This window comes from Acinonyx jubatus, chromosome B3 (assembly GCF_027475565.1).
Source record: "Acinonyx jubatus isolate Ajub_Pintada_27869175 chromosome B3, VMU_Ajub_asm_v1.0, whole genome shotgun sequence".
NCBI lineage: Eukaryota > Metazoa > Chordata > Mammalia > Carnivora > Felidae > Acinonyx > Acinonyx jubatus.
Window position 1 is genome coordinate 106,547,771 of NC_069386.1, and position 13,025 is coordinate 106,560,795.

At 39.3% G+C, this 13,025-nt stretch overlaps 1 protein-coding gene across 6 annotated transcripts in view; it reads left to right on the plus strand.

The window, feature by feature from the left end:
- Window positions 1-8,449, plus strand: part of SYT16 (synaptotagmin 16) — a 249,390-nt gene extending 240,941 nt beyond the window's left edge. For all 6 annotated transcript variants that reach the window (XM_053224529.1, XM_053224528.1, XM_015068123.3 and 3 more), the window contains one exon: window positions 5,659-8,449. In XM_053224529.1, the coding sequence (XP_053080504.1) occupies window positions 5,659-5,972 (314 nt within the window). In that variant the 3' untranslated portion in view covers window positions 5,973-8,449. The remainder of the gene's footprint in view (window positions 1-5,658) is intronic.
- The last annotated feature ends 4,576 nt before the right edge of the window (window positions 8,450-13,025 follow it).

Sequence of the window (13,025 nt, forward strand, 5' to 3'; positions counted from 1 at the left end):
ACTAAATCAATAGGTAAACTATGTTCATTGGTAAGAATGTTCTATACTGTGAAGACAGCTTTTCCCAAGTTTCTATCCAGTACAATCTCGATCAAAATCCCCGGGTGGTGGGTGGTGTTTGTTTGTTTGTTTGTTTTTGGTATATTTTGCTTTATGTCTTTTAATAGAACTTTACAAGCCGATTATATGTTCATATGCATAAGTCAGCTAAACCAAGCAAGAGCTTAAAATAATGAAAAATTTAAAAAAGACAATAGAAGGATTCTCCCTAGCAGACAGCTAGGCATATTATAAAATGATGATAATAACTATTATCAGGTGAGCCACTCAGGCTTGGAAATTTGGTATCTGACATTGTATTACAAATCAGTTGGGAGATGATGGGCTATTTAATGAATAATGCTTCCAGTATGGAAAAAAAAATAGATCCCTGCCTCACACCACACGCAAAGATCAATTTCTGGTAGATTAAAGATTAAATATGAAAAATAAATTCTTATGACTCATAGAAGAAAATATATGAGACTATTGAGTTTGGGTAGGATTTCTTAAATAATTCTGTTAATGCATAAACTAAAAAGGAAAACATTTATAAACATGACTCCACAGAAATTTAAAGCAGTTACTCTACAAAAGTCACTATAAAATAAAAAGGTAAGCTACATGCAGAGAAAAGATACTGGCAATAAATATAAAAAAGATATTTATCTAGAATTTATAAAGAACCAGCAATCCACTCCTACATATATACTGGAAAAATTCTCAAATTTTGGTAGTGTAAAATATAGAAAAATATTCACTGAAATCTTTTCAATTCTTGGTTATTACACACAAATATCCATTAATTAGGAGAATGGACAAGTGAGTTGTAGTTTAAACATTATATATCTGTTAAAGGAGTCACAAGGATATATATCAATACAGATAATATAAAAAACTTAATGCTGAATGAAAAAAGGCATGTTTTCAGGAATAAATACAGTAAAATGCTAAGTACTTTAAATGTGCAAAATACTATTAAGTATATTTTGTGTATATTTATGTCTATTATATGGTGAAAGTCTAAAAATATACATGAAAATGATGAACTCCAAATACAGACTAGTAATTACTATTAGTGAGAGAAGCAATCAAATAGGATCAAGGAGGAATTCTCAAGGATCTTCAATTATAATATTTTATTTCCTAAAAATCCAACAAAAAGCAAAAGGTCAGTAGTAACTATAACAAATGTTAAATACCACACATCTGTGTGATGGGTATTTGGGTATATGTAATATTGTTCTCTATTCTTTTCTGTATGTTTAAAATATCTTGTAACTATGATAAATTAAAAGAGAAGGGGAGGTTAAATGACTGAATTCCTTTCCCTTGCCTGGTCAATCACGGTACCCCACCCCTGTGCCAAGGCAGAGTCTATGGTACTGCAAATAGGCAGTGTTTCCTATGAGCTCTATAAGTAACCAGTAGGGTATTGTGCTGTTTCTTTGGAAAAATGACTTCTGAGTTTAAAATGACACAGTTTTGTGCCATGATAAATTGAGGATTATGTACTATTATAATTTTTTTGGTATGCATGGCATCTTCCTGTATGGAGAAGGAAACAACTGGTAAAAGAGACAATGACTGGTAAAGCAGTTGACACAGCTGAGTCAGAAGAGCAGCATCCAGTTCTATCAAGGAATCATGACCCATTGAAACTTAAAAAAAAAAATTCTTTTTAATGTTTATTTTTGACAGAGAGAGAGAGAGAGAGAGAGAGAGAGAGCGAGCGTGGGGGAGGGGCAGAGACAGAGGGAGACACAGAATCTGAAACAGGCTCCAGGCTCTGAGCTGTCAGCACAGAGCCCGATGCGGGGCTTGAACTCAGAACTGCAAGATCATGACCTGAGTCGAAGTCGGGGGCTCAACCGACTGAGCTACCCAGGTGCCCCAACCCATTCAAACTTTTGATGATGTTTTTGAGTTATTAGTGCCACTGTGGGGCATTCTGAATACTCATCCATCAGAAGATAAAATATTGCTTGGTGGTGTTTTGTAGCAAGTATTATCAATTCCAAAGAATTAAAACAGAATTCAGTTAAGTTGTATATTTACTTGACCCTTTCTTTGTCAATTCTGGCTGGTGCTCATTGGAATAAGTCATCGAACCCCCAAAACCCCAGCACTGTTTCTCACAGGTAGAATTTCCTGGGCACAGCCTTTGCTCTGGACAATTAAAAATAAACACATCGTTGGGGCGCCTGGGTGGCTCAGTCGGTTAAGCATCCAACTTCAGCTCAGGTCACGATCTCGCTGTCCGTGAGTTCGAGCCCCACGTCGGGCTCTGGGCTGATGGCTCAGTCTGGAGCCTGTTTCCGATTCTGTGTCTCCCTCTCTCTCTGCCCCTTCCCCGTTCATGCTCTGTCTCTCTCTGTCCCAAAATAAATAAACGTTAAAAAAAAAAATTAAAAAAAAAATAAACACATCGTTAATGCTGAGAAGAGGTTCCCTGGAGCTGGAATAATCAGCAATGTTTCTCTTCTTTTGGTTAGGTGTCCTCAGACTGGATTGTTCATAAAATAATTATTGCCCTTTTTTGTCATACACATTCAATTCAGCTTCGGTGATGGTGGTTTAGGAGTAAATGGCCTTTCTTGTAATTAGAAAGGGATCTTGTGACGGGATAAAGACTGAAATTGCACTTTGTGAAATGAGCAAGTCTTTGTTTGCAAGATGATCTCAATTCCCACTGTCATAACTGACAGCAGAATTGCCAGAGCAGTTCGGTGACTGGGTTGAACTTTTCCTGTAAGAATCATGCAGCTGTACAGCTGCGGAAACACAAATTCACTCCTCCATTGTTGGTTTTCTGACAGCTTTCTCTGTAGAGCAGTTTGAAGAGTGGAGAGCCCTGTTTCTGAGACAGAGAGGTGTTTTCACACCTGAAGTGTAATTTCACACCTTGTGTTTCTCAGCAGATAAGTGAATAAAATAACACATCAAACCGGAATAGAAAAAGATCAACATAGAAAGAAAACTGCAGGTTGTAATTTGTTTCCGATCTTACAATGCTCTTGTAAGGAACTGTAAATTACAGAGATCTGGATTTACGCTTTTAAAAGTTTGACTGGTTGGTAGGTGGGAAAGTGAGCAGTAAACACTAACCAGCTTTCAGCCTTCATGGAACAGAATGTACAGAATGATAGAATTGGGGAAACGCCCTAACGTTTTGTTTTGTTTTGTTTTGTTTTCTAAAGAATAGGACACACAGAAGTTAGTGGTAAAAATCGTAGTTAAGGGGTGCCTGGGTGGCTCAGTTGGTTGGACCTCTGACTTCCATTTGGGTCATGATCTCGTGGTTTACAGGTTCAAGTCCAGCATCGGGCTCTGTGCTGACAGCTCATAGCCTGGAGCTTGCTTCGTATTCTGTGTCTCCCTCTCTCTCTGCCCCTCCCCCCTCACGCTCTCTCTCTCCTTCAATAATAAATAAAACATCAAAAAAAATTTTAAAAATCATAGTTAAGAGAGGGTCAATAAATTGATAAATCAAGTGATTTTAATAAAATATAATTGTAGGGATAATCTTCTTTGTAATTATTCAGGAATTTTAGCAGAAGGAGAGACTATGTTAGTAAAATTTGGCTATTTTCTTTCCTTTCTATAAGTTACTAAACATATGAGGCTAGTCACCATTTTATAGCATTCTAGTACAAGGGGGTATAAAACAAGGGGTTTATCTTCATTTTTCAAGTTTGAAAACCCAAGACCAAAAGAAAAAAGAAAGTCAAGCCTCCTGGATAGTCATGTACATTCATTTCAAAATATTTAATACTTATTGAATGTCTACCATGTGTTAGACACTAGGCCAGGAACCAGGGGTACAGTCATAAACAAGGCAATTCCTCTCTCACACTGATAGCCTTGCAGATGAGTAAGCAAGCAATGACAATGCTGGGTGCTAAGCCATGAGATAACCTGAAGCTAGATTTTGATGGACCACACAGAAGGGTTATCCCGGTCAGGGCAGGGGCTTGTGGTCAGCAAAAATTCCTGGAGACAGCCACGTCCAAACAAAACTAATGAATAGAAATCGTGGGAAGATAAATATCACATGTGGTATCAGAGCATGTAGAGTTTGTGCAGAAGTTGAAAGGGAGAGAGCAGGGTGGGTTGGAGGGGTGAAGGTACTTCAGTGTAGTGGGAATGCAGCATATAAAGGCAACAGTGGTGCATAGTAAAACTGGAAGGTAAGAGGGTCAGAGTGTGTGATTTATACCAAGACATTTAGTTTTGGTCCTGTGACTAGTGGGAAGTATTGAAGCCTTAGTCTTTGTCTATTAGTGAGTGACATGAACAGATTTGCATTTGACAGAGCTCCTTCTGGCTGTGGGATTGGGCAGCCCAGGGATGGGAGATGAATGAAGAGACGTGCTGTATTGCAGGTTCTGATAGAGGCTGGTGACCCAAGCTTGCAGTGCATGCAGAGTTCAGTGGCTTCGGGAATGGAAAGCAGTGGGCAGAGTTGGGAGCTATTTAGGACATAGAATCAACAGAACTTGGTGATTGCTTGGCTAGACTAGGGGCGAGGAGCCAGTCTTGCCAAAAATGTAGTCCAGTAGTATTCCATTGTGTTTATAAACCACATGTGGTTTATATGAGAAAGAATGAGATCCTGCCATTTGAAGCAATATGGATAGAACTGGAGGGTATTATGCTAAGTGAAATAAGTCAGTTAGAGAAAGACAGATACTATATGTTTTCACTCATATGTGGATCTTGAGAAACTTAACAGAAGACCATAGGGGAGGGGAGGGGGAAAAATTTACAGACAGGGAGGGAGGCAAACCGTAAGAGACTCTTAAATACAGACAACAAACTGAGGGTTGATGGGGGTGGGAGAGAGGGGAAAATGGGTGATGGGCATTCAGGAGGGCACTTGTTGGGATGAGCACTAGGTGTTGTATGGAAAGCCAGTTTCACAATAAATAAATAAATAATAAACAAACCAATAAATAAAAATGTAGTCCTGACTCCTGGTTTGGGTAATTTAGTGGATGATCTACTGTTCACAGAGATGGGGAATACTGGAGCAGCAAGTTTTTAAAAGCTGGGGACACGATGAGTGAGAGGTGTGTGGAATGTCCACAGGAAGAAATGTGGTATTGAGCTGGATCTTGAGCTTGGGAGAGAAGTCTAGGCTAGAGACACAGATTTGGTACTTGTCATTGAGTGGATAAGATGGTCCAAAGAATATAGAGAGAGTGAGAAGAGAAGGCAGTCTGTGATCTTGGCATAAAACAGTATTTTGACTATTAAAACATTCCTGGAACAAAATGTATATATTTGTTACATAAACAAAATGTGGATGAAGAACCATGCATGTCCACAGACACCATTGCACATATACTTAGGCATGTATACACCTCCGTAAATGTAGAGCTTCTGATGAACATCAGCAAGGTGCCTGTCGTGGGCTGCATGAAACATTCAACGTTGAAGCTAATAATCCCTTTCCTTAATAATTCATGGAAAATATGTTAGCCCTGCAGCAAACATCAGGCCCAAGGATGCTGATCAATGTGTTAAAAAGGAAAAACTTGGAGCCCATGTAAGTATTACAACACAACTAGCAGAACAGAAAGCCCTGATGTTTTCTTATTTGTTTTTTTTTCTTAGATACATACGGGAAGCTCTTTCTTCTCAATTCTGTGGGTCAAGAGATGTCCCGCTGTAAGACATCCATTCGACGTGGTCAGCCCAATCCTGTCTATAAGGAGACCTTTGTTTTCCAGGTGGCCCTCTTTCAGCTCTCTGATGTCACGTTGATGATTTCCATTTATAACAGGCGCACTATGAAGCGTAAAGAGATGATCGGTTGGATTGCTCTGGGCCAAAATAGTAGTGGAGAAGAGGAACAAGACCATTGGGAGGAAATGAAGGAAACAAAAGGTCAGCAGATCTGCAGATGGCACACCTTGCTCGAATCCTAGTTCTGCCAACAGGCATTTGTGTGCTACGTATGGCCCGGTGACCCGCATTTTAGCCACTCATACCAACTCCGCATATGCTGGTGGGCTTTTTAAAGACAGGCTTACAAATAGGGATTAGGGTCTTCTAACCTCTGGGACATTCTGGGCAGGGTCTTTGGGTCTCTCGAAGGTTTGATTTGAATTTAAATATTGTAATTAAAAAAAAAACCCACATACACATGGTCAAGTGTACTTGATGGAAAATTAACCATAGTTGAGAACAGTGATGAGTCAATTTGTGTTCATAGGTTAGTGTATCTGGGTTCAGCCTATGGAATAAAGCTTTTCTTGCTGTCTCTGTTTGCTTGAAGAATAACCTGAGATTTCAGGGGAGCTGTTAAATCTTACTATTTGTACCCAGGTATGTGTATGAACCAGAATTTTGTTAATATGGTGCCAAAACCCCCCAAATACAGAAACGAATCAGATACTGAGGCTCATAAAAGAATGTAACTGTCATCTATCATTCCCTATTTCACATTTTTGTCTTTATGAAAACACCCCTCATTTATTTACCTAATAAATAAGTGTTATAAATGTGTACTTATACAACACATTTGTATTCATTATATATATACCTTTCTTTATCTCACTTATACATTGTGGTTTCCTGTGAGATTTTGTTAAATGAATCATTTTGAAGGTTAAAAAAAGAGTTTAAAAACACTGTTGAAAGACACCTTGTCTCCTTTTCATTTGTAAGATTTCCAACTTGTAATTTTCAAGGGTTTTCTGCCATTTTTCTTACCTAATATATTCTTACAGAATGAGAAGAAAACCAAAAATACCTATTGAAGTCATGGATTTGCTGATTTTCTGAATCAGGCGTTTTCCTTTAGATTACACTTTTTCTATATTCATTGGAATATACCCATACATATATTTTGAACATACACCTGCATGTAAACCATATTCTTTTTCATGCACTATTTTCCATGATTAGAGCATAGTAAGTGGTACACAGTGGGTCTTTAATAAATGTTGATTTGATTGACTCTTAGAAATGAACATGTTATGACACCTGTGAATGAAGAAATATTTGCAGCTTGTATGAAATGACACTGAGTTCTTTTTCTGAGCATTTGAAGTGCCTATAATTGTCATTTCTCACGGCATTTGCGGTAGCATATATTAGTCACTCCTTGCATTCCGGGCATGTGCCATTCGGAATGCTGATCTTGTGTGGTTATGAGCATGAAATTTTATTTCCCACTTTGACATATTTGTGCAGTGCATGTTTCTTTTTCTTTTGCTTATGTCTGCATCCTTAACTTCAGTTACCTTAAATTGTCAGTAATAAAGAAAGGGAAGGAATGTGTGTCCGTGTAGAGCCGGTGCCTGTCGCACGGCTCTTCTGAGCAATTGCTCAGTTGCTTATTTTTAGCTTTTATGTTTCATTGTTGACTTTTTGCTGTCTGTGGGGAGAGTGATAGCTAGTGATGGATGTATACAGTGAAAAACACAGAACTCCTCCTCAGCTCTACATTTTGACAGATTGTAAACGTAGGCTGTAACACTTGAAGAACATATTTATCCCTCGCAGTGCAGTGTGGAATGGTTATCCTGACAAGAACAGACTAGGGCACTGGCTAATTCTACTGTGATTTCACATACCAACTTGTGAAAGAAGTGATTTCCTATGGAAGAATAAGAATTAGCAAAATAAATTAATACCTTAATTTCTTTTTAGGTCACGGGAGTTCCATCCACAATACTGCTTCGTTATTGGGAATAAGTAATAAAACCATGCTCCTTTGGGTTTTTACCCTACCTTTCTTTGGAAGACCTCAAAGTGCTTTTCCAACATTATATCCATTAACTGCTGAGTGGTCTTTGCAGTGTGGCTGTGTCATCGAGTAGAACTGAGTGCAATTGATTAAGTAGCGGCACAAAGAATTGGCTTTTCACAACCCTTACTGTCTTCATGTGCTTGTGTTTAAAAGGGAAGTAAAGCAGCCTTGTTATGCTTTCCTTTATGCAGAAACATAAAAGCAGCATTCACTTTAAAATTTACATTTGAAAAAAACCTGCATATATTGTACTGACAGTCCTGGATCCCCCCCCACCCACCCCACCCCCGCCTCATATTTTCCTGTTCTGTGTTTTGCTGCGTCCCTTGTTTTATGGTGCCCAATAATCACCTAGACTTCATTTTCTGCCTTGACCCACCCACTTTTAGGGCTTTCTGCTAGTGTAGTGAAGATATCCTTGTGTGTTTGATCTTTTTTCCAATAGTCTGTTTATGAGACAGTTACAGGAATGTGCAGCATTTTAAGGGATGAGATGCCTGAAAAGCATTTTTAATTTTTTGTAATTTTACTATGTGGGTGCTATTCACCATGTAGGATGCATGTACATCTTGAATATACAGCAATCTGAGGCTGATTGTGTAAATATGAAATGCTAATGACAAGATACATTAAAATATGAGGCTGAAATTTTTTTTACATTGATTCGAAATTCTGGTGTAGCAAGATCTTTTGATTTTGTACGTTTTCTCTCCCTTATTTGCTTGGCAAAGTCTAGACACAATGCACTTAACATGTTTTTCTTTTCACTAGAGCTCTTACATCTACCTTCGCTTTTTAAGAGTTATAAAAGGTAATTAGTTGGTTCAGCAGTGAAAAGGCTGCTTTTGCCTGTTTTATCTAGCTAACAGTTAATATCCCATAGAGACATTTGAGAGTGAGGAAGCACCAGTGTTTGTTGCGTGAGTAGTTCCTTCCATGATTTTTCCTAAAGACAGTGCTTTTTAAATAACCGGGTAGAGGGTAAATGATGCTCTAGGTTTATGGTAATCTGGTTTCTAGCCTGTCTTCTTTCAGGGCATTGACTTACACTGGATCCAGAAGTGCTGGTGTCACCAATCACGGTGGTAACTCTTGTGCCCCCTGCTCCCCTCTGACTATTGTTGAGTTTGTAAATGGGCCATTCACCAGGCAGGGAGGCATCTGCTCTGGCTTCCCTCTCCTTCACTGGCTCCCTGTGTGATGCACGTTGTTTGGGACCGTTTTGGCTGATGTAGTATAGCTGTGGAGGGAGGCCTTGCCTTCCTTAATGGAAGAACTTGTACCGCCATTGGATGTATTCTGCTTGGCATCTGCCTGCACAAAGTTGGAGAAAGAGTCCGCGCCATGATGGCAAGGGGGAGAAGAGAGCAAGCTCCCGCGTCTTTGTTCACGTTAGGCACCGTGTCCTCTGCTCCTTCTTCAATGACAGTAACTGATTGACTTCAGCACTGATGCTCTCCATAGTGTGAGGTGCCTCAGCGAGCCTGAAATGGCCTCTGCCTTTGCAGGGTGGGGGCTTGCGCTGTATTGTGCAAACTGTTGGCACTTCTCAGGCAGTCACTGTACTTTACGTCCTGCTTGTCCTAGATGGTCTTATCTGAGAACCAAAGTTCTTTTCTTTGCAAGTAAAGCATCATTTAAGTTGCAGCCACCATCAGGTTAAGAGAGAGTGCTTCTCTGATGGCCACAAATTTTGTGAAACTGATGGTTCAGTGTGGACATTGAACTGTGAGTTGCCCCAAGGCCTGGCTCTCCTCTTGCAGCAGAGAACTTAGTACAGTAAGATCAGAAAAGTGATAGAAAAGAATTATTTGTAGATGACATAAAACCACATGGAGGAATAAGCTTTAACAATAAACAGGACTAGAAAACACATGCAGTATCTCCTCCCACTTTAAGGGAACTGTGGCCAAAGCACATTCTGTTCCATTTGATCCACAACAAAAACATGATAGATAATCCGGAAATGGCAAAAGCATTTTGTCTTGAAAAAATCATGCATTTGTTCAAAAGGAAAGCTAGGCAAAACTGTAGAAAACAAAGAAATCATATAGTTTGCGTAGGGAAGAATTAAAGAATACATATGCTGGACACCTTTAGCCTCCACTGGCATATTTTCAAGAAGGGTAAAACCAACAAACCAAAAGACATTTCAGATTAACTAGCTATCATTTTTTCACAAGTTGTGGGATTCTCAAAAACACTTAAAGATGAGGGAAATGAGACTGGTCTAACATAGCTCGAGGAAGTTGGCATGGGCTGTGGTCTCAGCCTGGGTTTGAATGGAACTCCACTAGCTATGTGGCCTTTTGAAAATTAGTCAATCTGTGTCCCTGATTCTCCAACTAGAAAATGGAAAAGATATCTACTTCATGAGGTTTTTGAAAATATAGTAATGAAATAACAGCATTGAGCCTGACATATAGTAATTATTCAATATCCACCCCACCCCAAGCCATACTTAAAAAAGAATAAAGCATTTAAGATTTGTTTCTCTGTCTAGTGAAAGTAAGAGTAACTGTAGAAAAAGGCTAAAAACAATTTTCAGATACTTTAAAAAGGATAGACTCATAAAGCTGGTCTGAATTTACAAAGGAAAGTAGTCTTAGCGGGTAACCTAAAAAGAGATAAGCCTGGTATATTGAGTCTTAATAAATCCCAAATGAGATTTAATAACCAAATCTTTTTGTCTTTCACCCCCTTAGTCTGGAGGGGATGCAAAACCTTGGTGCTTGTGTGCACATCTTGCTAAATTAGACACCAGGCCTCTCTTATGCCCATTTCTTTCCTACAAGACATACATTGACCATATACCCATGAAAAGAGTGACAACTTGAGTATACATTTCAACTTTGGTATGAAAAAGAAAATAAAAGAAAAAAAATAGTGTGGCAATTTACTGACACGCATTTAAAAACAGACAATTTTTTAGCCCATGTTATACACCCTTATAATATCTTCATAGGCAAATTTTTAAAACTGATCCAATAGGGGCGGCTGTGGGGCTCAGTCAGTTAAACGACTGACTTCTGCTCAGGTCATGACCTCACAGTTTGTGAGTTCGAGCCCCACATCAGGCTCTGTGCTGACAGCTCAGAGCCTGCAGCCTGCTTCAGATTCTGTGTCTCCCTCTCTCTCTGCCCCTCCCCAAATATTACTCTGTTTCTCTCTCTCTCAAAAATAAATAAAAACATTAAAAAAAATTTTTTTTGATAAAACTGATCTAATAATGCAGCTGTCAAGTCATCTAACTGTTTGGAAAGTTCTTTCCAGGACTGATTATTTACCACTGTGTCCCTCGGGAGATCACAATGAAAGGAATTCTATCAGAGTTCATACTGACTCCTTTTTGAGAAGGGCTCTAAAGAGTGACTTGTTGATGTCATAGAAAGCATGTTGCGTCGCTCTCAAGTGTTCAAACCACGAGTAAGAAGGAGAGTTCCCTGAGAATTTAGAAGAAGGTTTGTGAACATTTGGTCAGCAGAAGCGGTCAGGAACACACCGTCTCAAGTTTAAGGTAACCAAGTGCCAAGAACCAGTCATGTGCTACTTGCTGTTTTAAACCGAGTGTGATTCTGGGATGGGCAAGAATGAGCCTGCATTCCCAATATTGCCAGATCGCCAAAGTGCTGACTCGGGTTCTAGGATTCCCAATTAGGGAGAAATGGGGAGACTGGAGAAGAATCACTTAGCTTAGGGGTTTTTGTTAGGAATAATTCAGCAGGTAGGGAAGTTATGGGGGACGGATGTCTTTGGTCATGTGGGCACTAGTCAGAGTCACCATCTAAATCAGGTAACAAGAGTTTAACTTGGATATAAGGAGAAGGATATGAAGATGGTTTTGCATTCATTCAAAAATGTGTTCCTTGGATTTCCTTGTGTCTAGCACCTGGTGATTTGGGCTAGTGCAGAACCTAAAATCTTTTTTGGAGTAGTGTGATTATATACTGAAGCAATTAGTCACCATGATAAAAACAATGTTTATCAACAGTTACTCAATTGGTCCGATCATATGACACAAAAAGCAGAGCTTCTTATTATGGGTTATCGTTGGAAGAAGGTGAAACGTATTGACAGAATGTAACAGAGGCCGTGTCTAAGAAGCCAGGACCTGAGGTAGGTCTCAGTCACGTCGGAGGGGTAATTGTCCAGGGAGAGCACAGAATCAGCTTTGGAAGGCTTTTAAATAGAAACCTCTGGGTGGGGTGTGGGTTCTGTCTGAAGGAGAACAGAAGGGCACCTGGGAAGACAGTCTTTTTAAAGTTCCTCCTAATTGTAATATTTTGTGTATAACCTCCAAACAGAATCAGCAAAAACAACACTCTAGGCCTCTCCTCTCCCCCTTTGGACATTGTTTCCACATTGATTTTTCTGTGCATAAGAGGAGGTTTTCTGTGGGGAGTTCCTGTTTGGGCCTTGTTTAGGTGACTCTGGGGATGCCTGTAGGCTCTGGGTGAGTTTCCTCTCCTATGGTGTTTTTGTTTCCCTTGGGTCACAAAGCAGTATCCCGAGCTGTATTTATAGCCACTGTGGAACCTGTAAAACAGCTTGCGGCTTTACAAAATGAACTCAGAGACAGTCATTGAGGCCCGTGGACATTCTTAGAATAAACCACCCCCGGATGTTGCTACCTGCTCACCCTTGCTCACTAATGCTGCCTCAATCTTCATAGGAGTTTTTACTTCATGCCTTTGAGTAACAATGCTACCTACCAACTCTATTTTGAGGACTGTGAGAAGGCTGCCTTCCCATTGAGACCGCCATTTTGTACATTCTTTTTGTCTACTTCATTTTCCCCTTAAAGTATCTACTTACTGTTTTTTTTTTTTAATTTTTATACAAAATGTATTCATTCAAAAGATAGTTATCCCAGACTCTCGACTAGGGCTGCAGAGTAGTAGATGAGTGAAATACTTTGAGTTCAATAATTACTTTTGTTTCTAAATATTCCATTTTTTTAAACTGGGTAAACAATAAGATCCTTTATTACTCTTTAATTTTTGTCTAATGTATTTCTGTAACGATTTCTTTCCTCCCTGTGGAAAGGGAGAAGATTTACGGAAAGTGGGAGTTATTACCCTGCCTCTAGTTAAGAAATAAACGTACTGTTTGTGAGTCTATACTTCCCTTCAAAATAAACAGATGTGTTTTACAACTGAGGGAAGAAATGCACCATTCCATTCTAGTAATGAAATAAGTTCTAGCTTGAAGTAGAAGTTGGATG